The following is a 21524-nucleotide window of genomic DNA, read 5'->3' on the forward strand; positions in this document are numbered from 1 at the left end:
ATTTAGCGCCAGTAGCACAAGCAGTGCTGAAAAATCAGCACAAATGGCACCATGCGGTGCACAAGAGTGTGCAGCTATAGAAGTTGAGTTTGCTGACGCTCAAGTCGGAAATCTTCTTGAGCAGCAGCAAATCTACTCGAGAAGCAGCCTTCTAACCATGACCATTCGCAACTGCCCGCATTAGAAAATTAAACTAGGGGGCATCAAATCTCGCTCGTGATCACCAACTTGCATTTCTGAAGTCTAGCAGGACAAAATTCTGCCATGCGGCGCTTGGCAGAATTTGGCACGAACTCCGCATTACAATAGTAATGCAGAGTTGCAAAATTCTGGCAATTTCGTGGCCAGAACTAAACATTTCACCCACCCCTAATTGATGTGTCATCGCATCTCTTTTAGAGTGTTTGCATTAAAATGCATAGGGGACTATTTTATATCTCAAAAAGTCTGTGAATCATCACACAATAAATTAATTATCTCATAAATCAAACTTAGCTGCCTGATGTTAGACATATAGACCTCTTTCCTGTGCACACTTAAAGAATACACCAAAATGAAGGTCATATGCTTGGCTTGCCTGTTGACATGGCCAAAGTGATGATATAAGGGTGGCTCTACTTTATGGATTCATTGTCCTCGGGTCTTATAAATTAAAACTGTATGAATGTTTACAATGTACAGCACTCAGCTGGGTTTCAGAACGTAGGTGCAGACATTATGTACCATCAAAGAAATTGTCGTAAGACATCATATTCTAATAAGCAAGTGGCAGACACTTTTGCATAGAAGCGTTTGGGAATTTGGGATTCAGAAAGAAGATTGATTGTTTTACACAGTCAGCACAGACATAAAAAAAGCAGCAAACTGGCCCTCTAGAGCAAAAGCAGCAAAATAAGAAAGCAAGAGGTTGATGTTTATCAAAGTACAAGGCTTTGTGTACGCGAGACAAAGGACCTGCACCCACTCCAGGGGATATCCTCGATGGCGGCTGTCCTGGGATTTCTGGGACATTGGAGAAGATCCTGTTCCTAGGAGGATATGCTGCAGGAACATTATCTACAGGAAAGTGTCTATCTGAAGTGTAAACTTCCATGAAACAGATTCCTGCAGGTGTTACTTTTTCACTGCATTGACAACAACAATCTACACTGTCTTCAATGTATCATAGGTTACATCTAAATGTGCTTTAACATGCCTTTAGATATTGAATTTGTGTTCCAATGCTGTTAAATAGTTCACTGCCAAGGAGTACTGCTATCAAATTAAAAAAAATCCTTCTGACTGGACAGCCAACTGCGCCTCAAGAGCCATATGTGATTTAATGAGATTGTATGTGCGCCAATGAGAAAGCACTTTTATAGGTGCTCTCAAAATGACTGCAACCTGTCCTGCCCTGACCATTGCGACCAAATGAATATAACACAAAGGGCACACATTATTTGAAGCTCACTTGAAAACCCTACATTCATCTGCCCTGCTGTGACTGAATCAGTTCATGTTTAGAACCAGTGTCGGGTGCTCCCATCCTCCCGCACAAAGCCACGGCTTACATTCAATTACATTTAAAATACCCGCAATCGGCCTACGGGGAGGAGGACAATAGTATCTCACATTAATACAAGCTTTCCCCAGGCAGATGAATCAGCTTCATTACCAGTGGGTTAGTCCCTCTGCTCGCCCCTTATGTTTGGCTACCAAATCAAAAATCAATCAGAGCCTGGTTAGAAGTGGGCCCCACCGACAATGGCACTGAACCATGAAGAGAAAGTCTCCCAGTGAATGTTAACACGGAATACATTTGAATAGAAAATTGATAGAATTGACAATGGATAAATGGCAATAGAAAAATCTCCCCTATAGTTTACATCCCTGATCCACTTGCATTAAAAGACACTGTGGACTACTTTGGCTCGACCAGGTTTGGCTATTATGCATCCTCTCTTTTATGTTACAGCCACAGCCAAGTGTCGGGCGCATAATTAGGGCTCCATTTTAGTAGTCTCCCAAGTAGGACAAATGATGTTACACATGATGGCCGACCGGGCATCATTAGCATTGTTTTATTGTCATCCATAAAGTCTCTTGGATTTCAATAATGAGACACTATTGAAACCCAGGATGTAACTTTTGCATTTTAATGACGTTTTCTGTGCCGTTCATTGGTAGCCCGCGCGCAGTATATATATATCAAAGCGTGGCGAAATGTAAGAAAATGTAAAGGTCAAAAACATGTTTCTATTAAGGAAAATGCATGATAATGACATAATTTTTTCAGCTCATCAGGTTCTTTTCTAAGTGCCTGTGTTATTGCCAGGTCAGCGGCGGATAACAAAGCCACGCTTGCTGCATGCCGCTTCATTAGCCTGCCCTGCAAGCCCTCACCTCCAGACCCTTCACTAATCGGTTGGCCAGTTCAATGGTCTTGTTAGTTCTATTCACTTCCTCCTGACATCGGATTTTCTCAGCTGTGGCTCTCTCGAAGGCCGTCGTTAAGGCAGCAAGGCTGGTGTCCAGTTCCTTTAAACAAAAAAAAGCCACAAATCAGCTTTGAAGGGGATGAGAGAACGTACAAATGTTACTGATGTATTATTTCCTATGGTTGAATGTTAAAATACATAGCGCGCTGAGCATGAAATCCCTACTGTTTTCCCACGTCTCTCAATCAGAAATTACAGAAGCAAAATGGCAGCACATTTACAGCCGATGGTGCAATCTTTCATGTTCGTTCCGAGCAGCATTTCAGAAATCAACATTTATAATCCTTCCAGGGGTTTGGAAGAAGGGGATCGACAGGGTAAGCAAAGCTCACTTTCATAAAAAAATAAATATTAAAGGGAAAATGTCTGAAACATGAGGATTTAAGACGTACTGTCAGTTCACATTGTTACATTCCATTAAAGTTTATTACTGTCTTAATGTGCAGAATGTAAAATACATTTAATAATCACATCTTTACTTTTATCTAAGTGATGTGATAAATGACTAGTTGGGTGTACCATTCCTTGTCTCCCCCCTCAGATTTGTTTGAAATTGGCCTGCCCATTTCAGACACGGCATGCATATTAATGTGATTACTGTGAAATAAAGATACGCATACGCGGGTAGGTCTTGCTTTTTTACGGTAATGCCCTTTACAAAACAAGGAGAGCCCGGGTGCAGCTTCGGTGCCACACTGATCGAAGAGCGTCACGTCACTGGAGCACTCGCTGCCCAGGTCAGGCATACAGATCAGATTTAATTGTGCAACACCTTATTGCTGGTGCACGTCAATCAGACCCTCTGAATTGAGAAAAATTTGCTCTGTTCATTCTCTTAAATGATGTATCCAATTAAACTTGTTAGAATTCATGATCTTCAGTCAAGGTTAAATGAAAGTAGTTACTCCTGTCAGCTAGGTGATTAAATACTGCAGACATCAGGAACATTTATGTGCAAAATTAAAATTTTGGTCTAAAGCATGAATCTTTATGCATGCCAGTTAATTATCTTACAGTTCTTCCACTTATTAAATGCCCACAGCATTTCTTCTTAATCATCAGCTTCCTTTCAAAACTTATTTCATAACCCACGTGAAGCTAGATTTGAATGTTTCAATGAAATGACATGGCAAGGAAAATGTACTCTTTTCAGGCTTTCTACTGTTGCTATGATACAGAAGATATTAATTATTAACCTGGGATTTCCATTACAGCGAAAAAAAACAATTTTTGCAAAGCGTTATGGCTGATATCGAGTTCATTTGATAAGATTTCTTTGCTTTGTGGCTGGTAATGAATTCCTCTGTGCCAATTTTTAACTCTTCTTTCACAATTTCATGTTCCCAAATTGAATTATATTTTCCAGGTATCTGGATCTGTACACTTGAGCAGTGGATGATGCGGTCTTTAATACAATTTATTGGTCGGTAAGGCCCAAGACACTCTGGGAACAGAATGCTTTGGAGGGTTATGGAGCGCGTGCTGCTAGCTTAGAAAAATACAACAGAGTTCTTATAGTCACTTCCAGATTTGGTGAACTCAGCGAAGGAAATGCTCTCCAAGTGCTCCTGTTGCTGAGAGCTCACCACTGGTCCTCTCTAAATGGACAATTGAACAGGAAACAGGAAGCAGCGAACACTGAGGGTAAAGAGCAGTGACTCATTGGGTTCTCAGGGTTGACTACTTGTCCCAATCTGAGCCCCTCAACAGCCTACTTCTGGGTACTTCATGATCCCTGAGCTCGAACCCGACCAGGGCCAGGGGTACCAAAGGCAGCCATGGTAGGGGCTCTGTGAAGAGCCTGGTCTTCTATTACTTGAGGTATTTAAGAAGGCTCTGATAAGCAAGAGCAGGTTGTTCCAGGTTTTAGGAGTGAGGTAGGAGAAGGCATGACTCCCAGATCTGGATCTGCGTATGCGGGGGCAGGGGGTCATAGTGAAGGAGTCTGGCTGACGCCATTCTAGTTTGGACCCAGCCATATGCAAACCAGCCTTGACCCTGGCTCCCCATGGGAACAAACCAGCCAGAACAGCCAGGTCAGGTCCTCCCTGGACCAGAAACTAGCATCCTAGGATCAGTTTTGGGGTATCACCCCATATCAGCCAGGATAGCCTGAATCCAGTGGCATGGTGGGCACGGGCCCTAAATCTCTGCATACCTGTCGCACTCGGAGTGACAAATGCAAAAAGAACAATTGATGAATGGAATGCTGAACAATGTTAAACACTCACCCCCCAGTCAGAGACATGAGCCTCAATCCATTGTTTTTTTTGCTCACACGCCATTCCAGTTTGGACCTAGCTATTTGAAAACCAGTCTTAACCCTGCTCCTCATGTGAGCAGTCCAGCCTAAACTACCAGGCCAGGTCCTACCTGTACTGGACACAAGCATCCTAGAACCGGTTTTGGGGTATCACCCCCCATCAGCCAGGATAGCCTGAATCCAGTGGCATGGCAAGCATGGTAATTTGGTAACAGGACCAATGTCTGGGCATACCTGCCCCACTCGGGTGACAAATGCAAAAAGAACAATTGATGGACGGAATGCTGAATACTGAGTGTATGGACTGCATAGTTGCTGCAGTTTCTTGAGTGATGATGGTAGGCCAGGTGGTCAGGGTGGTACTCTGCCTGTTGGTAGAGAGAGTGTAAGGATCTGTTTGGGGGTCAATGTTTTCATAGATGCTGGTGATCTTGCTGCTGAAAAATAGAGACATCTGTATGAGGAGGTCCTGAGAGAGGGTTACTATGGTGGAGCCTGCTGCTGGAGAGATGAGGTCTTTCACTATGGCAAAGATTTATTTGGTGCTGTTTGTGCTGCTTCGACACTGTCAGTGAGCGCAGAGCATTTGGTGGCTCGGATTTGATTATGGTAGTGTCTGAATGCAGAGTCGTAGGTGCTCTCGGAGTCATTCTGACTTTGTACCCATCTGTGTTCAAGTTGCTTGTAGTGGCATTTGGTGAGCCTGAACTCTATAATGTACTATCTTGCTATAGTCTGGTTCTCATAGATTTGTTGGCTTTGAGAGAAGCCAGGGTATCTGCTCAGGTAGAGATCCAGGTGTTAAAGTTGGAGTTGGATTTGGGGAGGTTGTAGTTGTGTCAAGGCAAGTGGTGTACCAGTTCAGATGAGCAGGATACTTCCGAGATCCAGTCCCGCTGTGAAGATTTGGTGATAGTGTGTTTTAGGTGGTGTGGAATGGTTATGCTGAAGTTAATGAGGATGTTGGGGAATCAGGTGATCAGTGTGTTCTTGTCTACTGTTATGTTGCTAAAGCTGGCGGAGATGGGGTCCAGTAGGTTTCCAATGGCATGTGTTTGGCCTTCCACTCACCGGGTTAGTCGGAGTTTGGATAGGTCCTCAAGGAAGTTGGCCGTGTTGGGATCTGTGAAGTCCTACAAGTGGTAATTGAGGTATCCAAGGAGGATGACGGTGTCAGAATTAAAGGTCAGGGGAGCAACTAAGACCGCAATGGTGTTACAGAAGTTGGCACATGGTCCAAAGGATAGTAGATGAGGGTAGTGCTAAGGGTGTAGTTGTTGGCGATGAAGAGTTTGCAGGTCAAGAGTTCCATGTTTCTGGTGGTGCTCTCCGAAGAGTCCTAGAATGGATTCTTTGAAGATGATGGTGACTGTAGGTCTTTTTGTGCTGCCTTGCGGTCTTGAATCTGGGAGGGGGGATTGCTGTGCCAATGACAGGGGCGGAGAAATTGAATCAATCAGGTTTTGGTCAGGAAGAGCAAGTTTGGTGAGCTGTCATGTACAGTACTTAATTTGTAAAAGATTGAGTGCTGGAGCCCAAAGGTCTGCTCAGAAGCCTGCAGTCAGCGCTATTAAATGTCCGCATACTACATACTGAGGCTGCATAGTGTTGATTTTGCCTCAGGCATCCTTAATCCACTACCAGACACTTTATCTCACCATTGTAGGTCCCTGCTTTCTCCTTTTGCACCCATCTTCTATGTCGTTTCTGGCCCTAAAAAATTAGTTGATTGATGGTAGGCCCCACTAACAGCTGCCAGGCCAATAAGCACTGGTGATATAGCAGATCCCAAATTTTGGAGGTGTTTTTAATGAGTGAGTGACTGTGAGAAGTGTGCTGGACAGCGAAGGGTGTGGTGTAGTGGGGGTCAGGAGTGTGTGGCGATATGTGTTGAGTGTGTTTGAGGTGTGTGGGGGAATGAGGTGGGTACTGAAAGGTGCATGTGAAGTGGAAGATATCGCAGGAGAACACACCTGCAGTGTTGGCAGTAAAGAGTGTTTAGTGAGTGAGCAACTTTTGACGAGAATTCAGGACAGGGAATGTTGGGGTGTAGTGTGTGTCATGGGTGTGGCTGTGTGTGTTGGGTTATTTAGATGTGCGAGGTGCATGGGGGAGTGAGGTGGTGCTGGAGGGTGCATGAGAAATTGATGATGGTGCAGGAGAGCACACCTGTATGGTTGGACGGCAAAGCATGTTTAGTGAGTGAGCTACTGTTCAGGAGCATGCAGGACAGGGAAGAGCGCAGTGTAGTGGGGATTGGGGGGGTGGCCTTGTGTGTTGAGTTAGTTAGATGAGTGAGGTGCATTTGGGAGTGAGGTGGCTGCTGGAAGGAACTTGTGAAAAGGAATATGGCACAGGAGAACGCTCCTGCAATGTTGGGCAGCAAGACACTGCAGCTGCACTGGGAGATGCGACTGGGGTTCAGGGTGTGACAGGTTGCTGTGGAATAGTGATGAGGGCGGATGTGGTTAGGAGAAGAAACAGCGGTGTGGATGGGCGTGTCTCTGAAGAGCCTTTGCTGTGCCAGCGATACATCCATGCTGCAGTCTCCTTTAAGTGAAGTGAAGACCATGATGTCTTTTCCTGTGCAGATGGATGATGATGGGAAACCTAGTGATGTCAATTCCTATGAAGATGGATAATGGGACTTCCAGTGATGTCACTTCGTGTGGATGATGGAAAATGTGCCCTCTTGCTTGGCTTCTTCTTTTAAAGACAAGTTTACAGGAACCAGTGATGTCACTTCCTGTTCATATGATAATGGAAGTGGAGAAGTGTGGCTCAATGGTTAGAGCGGCAGACCCTGATGCAAAGGTCTAGCCTGGGACCAGGGTTCAATTCCCTGCCTCGGCGGGTCTTGGGCTCAAAATTCCACGGACCTGATAATTCTTGCCTCAGAGCCTTTTCCAATCATGGAGTCCCACTCTGCAACGCTGGGCAATAGCTTGCTTAATCTCCACAACGGCCCCCACAACGCTAAGGATGCCTGGCCTCCACCTTGGGGGTGCCCAGGAGTGGACGCCTCACAGGGAAAGCCAGGATGGGTTCTACAGCGGTATTCGTACAAGCGCCTTGAGACCCTTGCGGGTGAGTAGGGCGCTATACAAGTATCAATTTACAATTTACAATGGGAAATCCAGTGATGTCATTCCAGCATAGATAAATGATGCCTCCCCATGTTCCATAAATGAGGTGTCTGAGTTTGAGTGTATACAATAGAGTTGTTGGGGAATTAAACTGATGTGACGAGTTCCATGCGGCAAATGTATGTGTTATGCCCTGCTGATCAACACCATTGAATACACCATATTGTTGATCTGCCACCTCACCCTCTAAATTTCTTTTTCCCTTTATCACATGGTAAACATCTTTATCAGAACTCTACATCTTCCAAGCATGTGACAAGGAAGCTTCTAAAATGAATACACATACTTAACTTGCACCCTTAATAAAGAAAAGTCCTGAATGTATTCCTAAAATACAATTCTTATTTTTAAATGCTGCTCTTTTCCAGCCTAAAATTCAGTTCTTCATGATGCCTTTCAATGGATCTAATACCTGTCTGTTTTGTTATTAAACAAGGTCTGCCTAAGCATTTTAACTTTTAAAATATTTCAAAATTGTGAGCCAGCATTAAAGTGGTTTTGTGACCCTCACTTCTGTTTCTTTTATCTAGCTTCCTTTCAGAGGCTGTATGTGTGAAGGAATCCCCAAATACACACAAATTAACAACTTGATTCATACCCTCAATGAGACATAATAACTGGTTAATCAATGAGATTGAAACTGTCACACCTTACAAAACAATCCAAAATAGAAAAATGGAGAACCCTTAAAAGCTAGGGGGAAATCAATTAGAAGAATGCAAACCTTACCAAACGAAACATGGATATATAAGAAGTCCAATGTAATAGACAAAGATCACCTAAGCTAGACTAGAGGAGGGAGAATTTAGGTCACCCTGTGTGTTAGAAATGGATTCCTGCTTGGCTGAGGTACTCACCCAGGCCAGGCAAGAACTTACTGACTCTAGTCAGGGTAAGCTTAATACACAGTAAGGTAACCTGCGCTCACCCTCTGGTAGATTGGCACAGAGCATTCAGGCCTATCCACAAAGGCAATGTGTTAAGTATTTAGGCAACACACACATGGTAACACAATGAATACACCACAAAAAAACTCCACACAAGTTTAAAAAAATAGAGAATATTTATCCGAGCAAAATGAGACCAAAACGGAAAAAAACCTAATCAGTAGAGGACGAGATATGAATTTTTAAAGAGTGATTCAAAAATAGTGCTTAGAAGTCACTAGGAGTCAAAAGGTAACTTGAGGTCACGATGGACCGGTGCAAATCCCAAGTTCAAGCCGACCGCGATTGATAGCAGGCCGGCTACAGGACTCAGACAAGTCCAGCCGAAGAAATACCTTGCATATAGCTTTCGGCAATGTCAAAAGTCTACTGCATCGTTGTCGAGATGCACAAAACGGGTCCCGCGTCGTCATCGAGCTCCGTTCAAGTAAATGTAATGTGTTGTTGCCAAGCCACACCTACTGTTATCATCTAGCCTTGCAGGCTGTGGAATCGCTGTCGTCAGACAGCCTCTCCATCAGCATTGAAGGGTGATGCGGCGTAATTTCTTACGCAGACAATGCAATGCTTAATATTTTGCAGAAATCAGCTGCAGAACCCACTACTGAGACCCAGAACTTGGAGGGGGAACCTCAGTAAAGGGTAGGAATTTAAAGAAGGCAGAATCCAGCAGTACCAGCAGAATTGTAGGATGTCTTTTGTGTCCTTGAGACCACAGAAAACAGGAGGCAAGCCAGCGAGCCCTTGGAGATCACTTGGAGGGAAGGCAGAGCCCAACTCTCCTTCCACCAGAGTCACGGAGCACCAGGCATCAGGGCAACAAGCAGAAAAGCAGTCCTTCCAGAAAAGTAGTCCAGTTGAGTCCTTTAAGCAGCACAGCACCTTCTGACAGAGGTGCAGTTCAAGATACGGAAGTGTCTGCTTTCAAGGGGTCAGGAGACACAGTGGTTATAGCCAAAGGTGCCCTTTATGTAGAGGGTGACTTCAAATGAAGTGCACAAGGATCCCTTTCAACTCAGTCCTGTCTGCCAGGATATCTATGGTGGGGGGAGTACTCAGTTCTTTGGGTGTGGACTTTCTATTGAAGTGTAAGTGTCAGCCTCTCCCATTCCTCCCTGCCCAGAAAGACCTATGAATGCAGATGAGTGTTCAGAATGAAGATGAGCCTCACCTTCCTGTGTTTGTGGCTGTCTAGACAGAATGAACAAAGTGTAGCTGCCACCCAGCCCAGATGTGTATTGGAGACAGGCTGCCAGGCACAAAGAGCAGTAAGTACAGAGAAATGTCCACTTCCTAAAAGTGGCATTTCTAAAACAGTAATGCTAAATTCAACCTCAGCCGTAAGGAGGATTTATCATTACCATTTCAAACATATGAAGAATGCAAAAGTTGTACCTCTTGGATCAGGAATTACAGCTTAAAAGTGTATTTAGAAATTCCCAATGCTGGCCTATGAGAGGAGTAGGCCTCACAGTAGTTGAAAACAAAATATGCTGTTTGTCACTTCCAAGGCATAAAAAAATAAAGGTATATGTCCTACCTTTTACTTACATAGCACCCTTCCCATAGGTTACTTATCGCCTACCTTAGGGGAGACATATATAACAAAAGGAGAGTTTAAGGCTTGTCAAGTAGTCCTAAATGCCAAGGTGAAGTGGCATTAAACTGCACAAACAGGCACTGCAGTGGCAGGCCTGAGACAGGTTTGAAAGGCTATGTGTGTGGGTGGCACAATGACTGTTGCAGGCCCACTAGTAGCATTTAAAGTACAGGCCCTGGGTAAATGGCATGTATACTACTTTACAAGGGACTTACAAGTAAATCAAATATGCCAAACAGGTGTAAACCACTCATGCCATATTTAGAGGAGAGCAAAAACAACAATTGGGTATGCTCAGACGTGAGCCCCTTGCTCACTTTGCCACTGTATTCAAGCAAGCCTGGCTGAAGACGGCTGTAATGCCAGAAACCGGTCCTAGGAAGCTTGCTTCCGGTCCAGGGTAGGCATGTCTTGGCAGTTCGGGCTGGACTGTTCCCAGGAGGCACCGGGTCAGACTGATTTGCATATGGCCATGTCTGAACTGGGGTGGCAGAGTGGGCTAAAGAACGGTGATGGTTTAAACCCAGATTTGTTGACTGGGTGTGAGTGTTTGATTGGTTCAGATGCTCCGTCCATCACCACCCCCTTTTGTACCTCTTTGTTCGCCATAAGTTGGCAGGGTATGCTCAGACGTGAGTCCCTTGCTCACTTTGTCACTGGATTTAAGCAAGCCTAGCTGAAGACGGTTGTAATGCCAGAAACCGGTCCTAGCAAGCTTGTTTCCGGTCCAGGGTAGGCATGTCTTGGCAGTTTGGGCAGGACTGTTCCCATGAGGCACAGGGTCAGACTGATTTGCATATGGCCATGTCTGAACTGGGGTGGCAGAGTGGGCTAAAGAACAGTGATGGATTAAACCCAGATCTGTTGACTGGGAGTGAGTGTTTGATTGGTTCAGATGCTCCGTCCATCACCACCCCCTTTTGTACCATATTTAGAGGAGAGAGCATGTGCACTTTAGCACTGGTCAGCAGTAAGTGCTCAGAGTCCTAAAGCCAACAAAAACGAGGTCAGAATAATAGATGGAGGAAGGCAAAAGGTTTGAGGTGACCCTTCAGAGAGAGACATTTTCGAACAGTGGGTGAAGTAGGAGACTCAGGCAAGGGTGGAGCAGGGAGGAGGCATTTCAGGAAACACAAGACCGAGTAGGAGACAAATCCCAACATGCAATAATTGGTTTTAGGATGTGGGTGTGAAAGTAGTATCAATATTGGTATGCAAGTGAAGAAGAATGGTGTTATATTGAAAGGATTTAAAAAAAATTGACTTTCAACACTGATGCCCAGGATATTGACTGTGCATTGTGAAGGAAAATACTATGTTGAATTTCGATTGATTGATAATAAAAAAAGATATATTTAAAGCATGTCATACTCTCTGAGCCTTACATTTTCATGGAGAAATGCCTGTTCTTATGAATAGAAATTGAATGACAGAAGTTGCCAGGTTTCTTTTCTCTATATTTCAGGATAATAACATGCTTAAACAGAAAGGGACATGTTTAGTAAGTTTTGGCACAAAGCAGTGCAGTAACCAAAGTTGCATTTCTGCGTTGTGTCACAGTGTGAGAAAAAACACCCCGGGGTTTATTTACAAGCCCCTTGCGCCACTTTTGTGTCACTTTTCCCATGTTAAAAGTGATGCAAAAGTGGCGCAAGGGGCTTGTAAATCTGCCCCTGTATCTACTGAGATGGGAAAGTACTTTTCTCTGCCCAGTGCTGGCACACTGTAGGCTGCCAACTCACACAAGCATGAACCTACAGTCAGGCTTTTTGTCCAGCCGCTGCTGGCTGACAGCCCACGCAGTGCACTTCTAGGTACAATGCAGAGTGGATGTTAGCCTTAGGTCCTGGCCTACAGCTGTAATCTACACTCAAACTGCTGCGTGCGGGCGGTCACTTATCTTTTTTTTAGGTTCTTTAACTGAAGCTTTATTTAGTATTTATTTATTTATATATGTATGCATGTATTGAAGTATTTATTTATTAAAAGTGGAACAGCATTGATGCTCATTTCGCCTTAACCAAGCACTAGTTCCCAGCATTTTATTTGACAACACTCATGGTTTTCATCCACCAGTCAATATTGAAATAATAGGGGTCGGAAATCATTGCCTTATACATATTATCCTGAGGATGGTCTTGCTTATTAACTAAACGAGAGAAACATCGATGTAAGTTCAACTTCTTGTTTTCATCTACAAGCACACAAGTAAAATGAATGGATGATCAACAAAAGAAACAACACATGCAACAGTGAATTAGCACATATGTGACCTGTACAATTCAACATTATCAGATTTTCCCCATTTTTGGTATACTTATTTGCTATGTGATAGAACATGTGGCCCTTCCGATGAGAACAAAAAGAAAATATATATGTATGAATAAAGGTTCTCTTTTTGTATTAAATTTTCTTCACATATTTTCCCTTCTGTAAAATATTTGCTTTGTGGGTTTTGTTCGTAGTAAATAATCTTCTCAAAAAGTATCCCCTTGGTAGCACCTAATGGGTTATATTTCATAGTCAAGCTCCCAAGGGTTTATTGGGCCACCCTTCTTTATGAGGGCCTTTGCAAATATTGCCAGCACAGTTCCTGCCACCCTGTCTGTGTAAGGACATTCCTGGCCTTATACTGAAAGGAGGCCAAGAATCAACTCACAAGGGCTTCTGTGACTTCACTCCCTTCTAATGGGTCCAAGGTGGGTCCCAAATGAGGACTCTGCTTACCATTATTATGAACCCACACCTCAAAGTCAATACAATAAAATACCTGGGGTAGCAGAAGTGACATCATGCACCCTTTGACCGTATGGCCTTAGAGGGGAAATGAAATCATTTGACATTTGCACCTGAATGTCCCCAGTCAAAAATTGTCACATGACCCTACTTATGTAGACAATCACAAATAACAGACAGCACTGAAGTTCTATAATAAAAACATGATTAGTATAACACAGACAAATGTCAAGACAAATGCTTCCCTCCTCAAAACATTTGAAATAAATAGTTTTGAACAGTGGATTGAAGGGGGCGTGTCTAGCAGCCGTAGGGAATGGTTGCTCTCTGAAGCGGCTCCCCAGCCCTCGCCTTATTATCTGATCATTTATCCATCCGTAGCGAGATAGATACCCCCTACATCACGGGAATCGCTTCTCACACTGATCCAACACACATACACCATGCAGAGACCGAGCTGCTTCTTTGCTGGGGTGCAGGAACAACCACGGAGTGAGAAGCCGGGGTACTACAAAATGGCGAACAGAACCCAGGGAGCCGCAACCAACGCAGCGATGAGTTACAGCTGATGTGCAGGCGTGTGACCTCCAGACATTGCCGGGGAGGAAGGTGAGCATAGCTAGCGAATGCGGATTGAGAAGAGTGGAGACCGGCTGACTGACGACGCAAGCACCCCGGCTTTGCGGCCTTCCTGCTGGGGCACTGGATCACCCCTGAGGCGGCTGCACACCATAGGCGCCCACCAGCGCAAGCTTTAAAATGTGCTGATCGGACTCTGAGGTCGGTGAGACCACGTATTAGACGATCCTGCCACTGGATGGTGACTGAGGAGGGCTGTGCAGCAAAGCACTGAATTAAGGCCCCGGCTGCAGGCCGATCCGTCTGGATATCGGGCCCCTACCCCTGAGCAGACGGGTGTCATCATATGTAAAGTCGGCTTGGCACCTTTCCTCGCTGATGGAGCGGTAACTGCTGCGGACTTATTAAGCCATACACTGTGTCTGGGGGCCCTCAGCCGCGGCACCAGCAGGGGGAGGAGGAGCGTAGACATTGAGCAACCCCAGAATAAGGCCGGTGTTTTGAGGCCTGCTGACCTCTGCAGCATAGGTTGGGCATGTGTCCGGGGATTGAAGTCGCCCTAAGGTGCATGCATGACTCGAAATGTTGACTCCAACAGCATAGGTAGGGAGTGTGCCCAAGGATCGTTGCTGCCATCGGAGAACGCGTGACACAGAATACTGCCTCCTACAGGCCTCCTTAGAGAACAGTTGTGGCTTAAAACACCTGGCCTTCCCCCGGCCGAATAGTGTTCTGCAACCGAATCTCGATTTGGCTTTTCTCAGTTTCCAATTCAATGGACAGCACAGCATAACCTCTCAGCAATCACTCTGCACAGATTATAGTAAAAGGGTGGTCTCCCCCTGCGGGACTGCTCTGCACCGTGTCCCACACCATACTAGTGACAAAAGTACCTTCCCACACTGGTCGCAGGCCATAAAGTACATCTTACGGATATTGTTGGACTCCCACTTGGCTGCCAGAAAAACAAACATACTCCCTCCTCCCTTGGCTGACTCACCTGGAACTCCGACAGGCCGACTGAGACTCACCTTTTCCCTCCGTGAAGGCAGCGGATACTATGGGTGTGTCCCTTAGACCTCTGCACGTATCTTCGAGGGTTCTTGGGCTCCCTTGTCTCCTATCTGCCAAAGATGGCCACAAACAAGGGTCTCATATCTCAGACTCAAAAACAGTTGGCAAAGTTTTCTTGGTCTAGGCAGGGAGAGGAGACCTAAGCGGCGCCAGGAGAAGACCCCAAGACTTCACAGCCTCGCTCCTAAACCAAAACTCTCTCTCTCGAAGATGTCATGGAAGCTATCACAGGTGTGTGAACGTCGCTGGAAACTCGAATCGACTCTGTGAATATAGAAGTCACTCTCCTCCATGCAGATCTAAAGAAAATGGACTCGAGAGTCAAGGATGTAGAAATCACTACAAGAGCTGTGGTATCCAACACCTCTACTCTACAGTGGCAAGTAACCCAGCTCCAAGACCAGCAGAAGAAGATGGAGGAGCTCCTGGATGACTATGAAGGGAGGGCGAGGCGGAACAACATCGATATCCTGGGACCGGATATTGATCTTTTTGTGGAAGAACAGTGCTCAATAAATATCAACCTAAGCGCCTCTCTAGTTACTTCTCCCTTGAAAGAGCCCATAGAGTTCCCGGCAGACGTCCAAAACCTGGTGCCCCTCCCAGACCTATAATCACAAGAGTCTTTAATTTCCAGGACAGAGATGTCATTTTACAAACAGCAAGAGCAGGCCCTCCTGTCAAGATTGATAATGCAAATGTCGCCTTCTTCCCGGACTTTACAAAGTTCAAGCCCACAGACGTTAGCAGCTTCACAGTGGTCAAAAAAAGCACTGCGTGATAAAGATATTAAATACTCTATGCTATTCCCGGCTAAACTCCGAGTGGAATCCGAGGGGAAATCATGGTTCTTCCTCTCTCCAGAGGACGAATGGGAATAACTTGAAGGATGCTGATGAGTGGGAAGAACACCAGACGGTAACAACAACAGGGAACTCCATAACAGCCAGCGTGCTCCGCTGGTGTCAAATGAACGTCGCCTAGAAGATGACCCAGTTGGGTGACACTGAGCCACTGTGCCAAACTGTTATTCATTTTCGTTAACTCTACTGGGGGCCTTTTTACACTTTCTGATTTGTACTCTACGGCCTATATGAAAAACTACCTAAGAGTCTGCTAAGAACATTATGGGGGTGCCATGATCCCTGTTGGGACGGCGACTCAGTGATTTGTGGTCTCTATCATACTCGTTTGTAATTTGCCTTCTTTCCAAAGTTTGCTTGGTTAAAGATTGGTCTATTATCTACATACTTTAATATGCTAGGAAACACACCATATTGCATTAGGCGAGGGGTGATAGTGGTTAGCCATGCACCCATCACACAATGGGGTGGGCGACAGGCACTCTGCCTTGTTGGGGTGTGGAAAGTTGTAATTCCACTGGCAGGGGAGCAGGGAGGGGGGTAAGGGGTGAGGGAGGGGGGATAGCTGGGTTGTTCACTGTTACGGTTATTTTAACATAGAGCATTCAGAGGAACATGCATTTGACTGAAATAGATTCTGCCATACTCAAGTTGTCCATGTGCCCGGGAGATTGGGGCGGGGAGGAACCTTGTCGGTATTGATGTGTCACGTCGCCACTTTAGCTGGAAGACACTATCTGCGGCACTATTACTTGCATTATTTACCCCCTGACTCTCCACTACTACACACCATGAGAGACACAAGAGTTATGAAGATATCTATTATGACGTGGAATATTAATGGGTTGGGGAGCAAGATAAAAAGGGGAATAGTTCTACAATACCTCAAACAGAAACTCTGAGATCTTGTATTGCTCCAGGAAACGCACTGAGTGGGGAATAGCTGCAAGGCTCTTAATAGATGGGGATACACGCTTCTGGCCCACCTGGATTTACATCGGGATCTAGAGGCACGGGTATACTCATACGTAAAATCTCGCCCTTACACCGACTCAGATGTGGAGTGACACGCAGGGTAGATTTGCTGTGCTTGAAGGGATGTGGGATGGCAGACCACTCAATGTTATTTGATAATATCTTCCACGCTCAATGGGTAGGACTGCACTGCAAGACCTGGGCAAAAATTCCTGTAGATCTCCCCCAAGGCACTCTTATACTGGGAGGTGACTTCAACATGGTGATGGACGAGATGTTAGATAGAAACCCCCAAAGACAGTCTCCCCGACCAACTGCGCACATGGACGACTTCCCCAAGCATTGGGTCTCACTGACATCTGGCGAACATTAAACCCCAGTACAACCTATTTTACACACTACTCTAATATGCATAAAAGCATGTCTCGCATTGACTATTTCTTCACATCACTGGCTGACATCGGACTGTTCCGACATCCCCACGGCCTCCCGAGAGGTATATCTGATCACTCTCCCCTCATGACTGACCTCACTTTCCATCGACATTGTCACAGAGGTCCCATCATTATTTACCCGGGGCTCCTGATGAATTCAGATATTAAAGACGACCTGGCCGAGCAAACAGATTACTATTTTAATGAGAATGTTGGCTCTGTTGACTCTGCCAACATCATCAGGGAAGCTTATAAGACAATGATTAAAGGACGTGTACTAGCATTAAAGATAGGATACATTAGGAACCAAAATGCACACCTGACTCAATTAGAAAGCGACTTGCTACACCTTGAAACTGTAAATAACACCTCACCCTCCCAAAATACAGCCCTTGCTCTCCGAAATAGACAACTAGAATATAACGCTCTCGCTCGGGAAAAAGCTCAGACTAGACTCTTCCATACACGCCATAGAGTGTATGAACTAGGTGAACAAGCCGGTAAAATGCTAGCGTGGTTGGAACGATGAGATCAGGCGGCCAGGTGGGTCCCGTAACTCTTACGCGAAGATGGGAAACTAGTAACTGATCCACAGGAGGTGGCAAATGCATTTACAGACCACCTGAGGTGATATATTCTTCCAAAACTACCACCTCCGCTAGCAACTTAAGCCAGCTTTTGGAAGAAATGCCCTTTCCCACACTCTCAGACAGCGATAGAGAAGCTTTAGTTGCTGACATGACCACAGAAGAAATGGGTAAAGCTATATTTGCTATCAACTCCGGAAAGCAATGGCGCCCAATGGGATCCCAATTGAATTCCTTAAGGGCACGGACCCCAAAATAGCTCCACACCGTAAGAATATGTATTACAAAAGCCTGGAGCAGGGTGTCCTTCCCTTGGATCAAGGGCTGGCATCTATCGTCGTTATACGTAAACCCAGTAAGCAGGCAACAAACTGTAGCTCATATAGACCCATCTCTCTAATCAGCTCAGAGGCCAAGGTACTAGCTAAACTCCTTGCATCACGCTTTATTACAGTCCTTCCCTCTTTGGTTCATGATGACCAATCAGGTTTCATACCAAGCCGTAACATGGCCCTAAATATTCGTTGAGTCCACAACGTCCTGAGCTGACAATCATATTTACAGGAAGACGCGGTTATACTGTCATTAGACACCGCAATGGCATTTGACTTTATAGAGTGGCCTTACCTATTTGAGGTCCTGACAAGCTTCGGCTTCGGTCCTCGTTTTCGACAATGGGTGGCACGGTTATATACCGCTCTACTGGCCCAAATTTGAGTTAACAACCGTACATCATGTGAGTTTGCTTTGCAGAGAGGGATTAGACAGGGGTGCCCCTTGTCCCCCCTCCTGTTTGCATTGACTCTGGAGCCAATTGTGCAGTGGATCAGACGCGATGTATCAATACCTGGCATGCGATGGAGGGAAGATATAGTGGATAAAATATCGCTATATGCGGACAATATTTTGATCTATCTGGCGTCCCCACGCGCCTCACTTAATAGTCTACTTAATGTCATCACCAACTTTGGTAAATACGCAGGGTACTACAATCGGAATCTTCTTGACCCCCTCTGACGACTACAAGACAATGTCCAACATTGGAGAACACTGCCCTTGTCTCTCCTGGGAAGAGCAGCCTTATTTTAAATGCTTGCACTCCCTAGATTTTTAAATGTACTCCAGAACTGCCCATTCCCCATTGCTGACACATACTTCACTGCCAGAGAGGGTGAGATCCGGACTGACGAGGGGGTGGTACGATGGGGGAATTGCTCTTCCTGACCTCCGCTTGTACTACTGGGCCACACGGTTGGTGGCTACGAACCACTGGATTCACGGTACCCCGTCGAATCCGGCCTTTCACCTAAGAGGTACCAAACGAGGAGGGAGGGCTATTTGGGAGCCCTCTATATTAAGGTCCAGAGGGGCCGATACCTTGTACCTATGTCGCTGACAGTGGCCATCTGGCACCAAGCAACTAAACGTTTAGGATGGGCAGATAAACTCATGAAATCCACACCGCTTTGGTCCACACAGAAATTGGAGCCACTCTGCCACCATGTGGGCTTCGAGAAAAAGGACATTATCGGTATAACAAGTATTGTCAACCTGATACACAGGGGCAAACTCCTCACCTTTAAGAGCTGCAAACTAAACACAACTTTACTTCAGGAGAAATATTTCGATACTTGCAAATTCGGCATGCACTTCAGACTAATATTCCTGACTTGACCTCCATACCAGACTCTTCTCCTTTAGAGAACCGCCTACTTTCAGAACCGCTCCTAACAAAGGCTGTATCCTGCACATACCGCAAGCTCTGTAGTAACGTACCTGATTCCTTCCAGACCCTCCGAAACCAATGGCAGATAGACGTAGGGCCCTTAAATGATGAAGATTGGCAGACGGCATTAATGTCCTCTAGGGAAACGGCGATAAATCATCACTTTCCTCTAATCCAACTAAAAATCCTACATCGCTTCTACCTTTCGGGGGTACTTCTTGCTAAGATAGGCTGCAGGACAGACACACTGTGCCTCAGAGGAGGCGGTCAGGATGGCACTTTTTACCATGTCCTCTGGAACTGCCCCGAGATATGCCTTCTATGGAAAATGCAACCAAAAAAATGAGGGACACGTTAGGAAAACAAATCAATATGACGCCAGGGTTGGGGATCCTGAACATATGGGAGGCCACTGATCTGACTGAAATTGAACAACAATGGGTGGCACTGGGGTACCTATTAGTAAAGAGAGCTATTGCAATGTCTTGGGGTTCCAACACATGTCCTTTAATGGTTGGCTGGGTGGCGGAAATGGATCTCTGCATGATAGTAGAGAAAGACGTCTATAAAATGCGTGGCTGCCCTAAGAAGTGGGATCGGAAATGGAAGGGTTGGAACATGTTCAGCGGCGAGATTTGCACGTCACCGACAGAAGATATGGCAATGCACAGAAGAGCAGAACAGTGAAACTCTTGTTGGCTATGATATGTAACATGTGCGTGTTAAATACTGTACCTTCTAATTGATATGTACTTTGATCTGCAATAATGACTGTGATTTGATTTAATAAAATGTAAAAAAAAAAGAATAGTGGATTGAAAAGAACAATTTTTGCATAAATTTGCTAAAAAGACAAAGGCTTTGAAAGAGCAATTATTAATAAAGTACTTTCATGGTGAGCCATTTCAGTGAAACCTGAGGTTCCTATGGAATAGTGCCCACTGTTTTTTAAAGTGTGCCATAGGTGTTAAGAGATATAGCAAAGCCAGTTTGGCTTTAATCTGTCTGATGGTCAAGTTTTTTAATGCAGGCACATGCCACCTAATAAAATGAAAAAAAAATGTTTTGGCTAAACGTGACATAGGCTAGAAGTAAAAATCTTAAAAATTTATTAATAAACCTTTCTGTTGTGTTGTGCATTTTATCATTATTATTTGCGTAGGAGAGAATAGTAAATTGCCAGTAACACAAGCAGTCAAATTGCAGGCAGCTAAAATGTTAAAGTGGCACTTGACTACAGCATCTTTAACAAGCATTGGCAAGCCAACAGGTCTGGTTTTTGCCTCCAGCCTTTTGGCAATTCATTTGTCATGGTTTTTACAAAACGTTATTCTTCAAGAAGCTGGAGAGCCCTCAGTAAATCTAAAAAACTCATTGGCTACAATAAAGGTATTTGTCTGGTCTCAAAAAGGTACACATTACCATGGTACACCCACCACTGAAGGGATCTACCTTGCATATGGATGTGCTCTTTGTGAAAGGGAAATATGGCATAACTCATGGTGAAGTCAGTCAATGGGTGAAGTGGACTCACATTGTCTATTGATGTATACTTGAGTAGGTGTAAGCGACGGATCACTGACAGAATATCGACATCAGAAATATCGACCTACAAGAATATCGAGTCAACAATATCGAGGGCAAAAATATCGACATCCTATCTACAACATGGTAAGTACTAAAATATCGAAAAAAATATATAGATGTAAAAAATATCGATGTTAAAAATATCGATTTTTTTATATATATAAATGTAAAAGTAAGTATATAACACTAATAAATAAAATATACATATTTAAAAGTATCTAATAATGTTTAAAATTAATAAATAATACATATATATTAACAATACATTAATTAAATATATACAGTAAATATATAATATATATGTACTGAACAATAAGTATTAATAATTAATTTACTAATTTATAAATTCATGAAATATATTCTAATTTACTAATACATTTACAAACATAAAACAATAACATAAATAAAATGTAAGTAATATAAAAAATAAAATAAACATTTGATATTTTAACAATTAATTATATAAAACGTTGGATAGCGTAAGGGTAAAAATTACTATTCCTACTCCAGAGAGTGGAACAGTAGGGAAA

General features: G+C 44.4%; 1 protein-coding gene across 1 annotated transcript in view; it reads right to left on the minus strand.

Annotated features, from left to right (window-relative positions):
• LOC147731161 (dynein axonemal heavy chain 11-like) overlaps positions 1-21524 on the minus strand; it is a 1538124-nt gene that overhangs the window by 604256 nt on the left and 912344 nt on the right. Inside the window, exon 27 of the mRNA XM_086956147.1 lies at positions 2383-2517. Within this exon, the coding sequence (XP_086812273.1) occupies positions 2383-2517 (135 nt within the window). The remainder of the gene's footprint in view (positions 1-2382; positions 2518-21524) is intronic.

This window comes from Lissotriton vulgaris, chromosome 2_1 (assembly GCF_964263255.1).
Source record: "Lissotriton vulgaris chromosome 2_1, aLisVul1.2, whole genome shotgun sequence".
Taxonomy (NCBI): Eukaryota; Metazoa; Chordata; class Amphibia; order Caudata; family Salamandridae; genus Lissotriton; species Lissotriton vulgaris.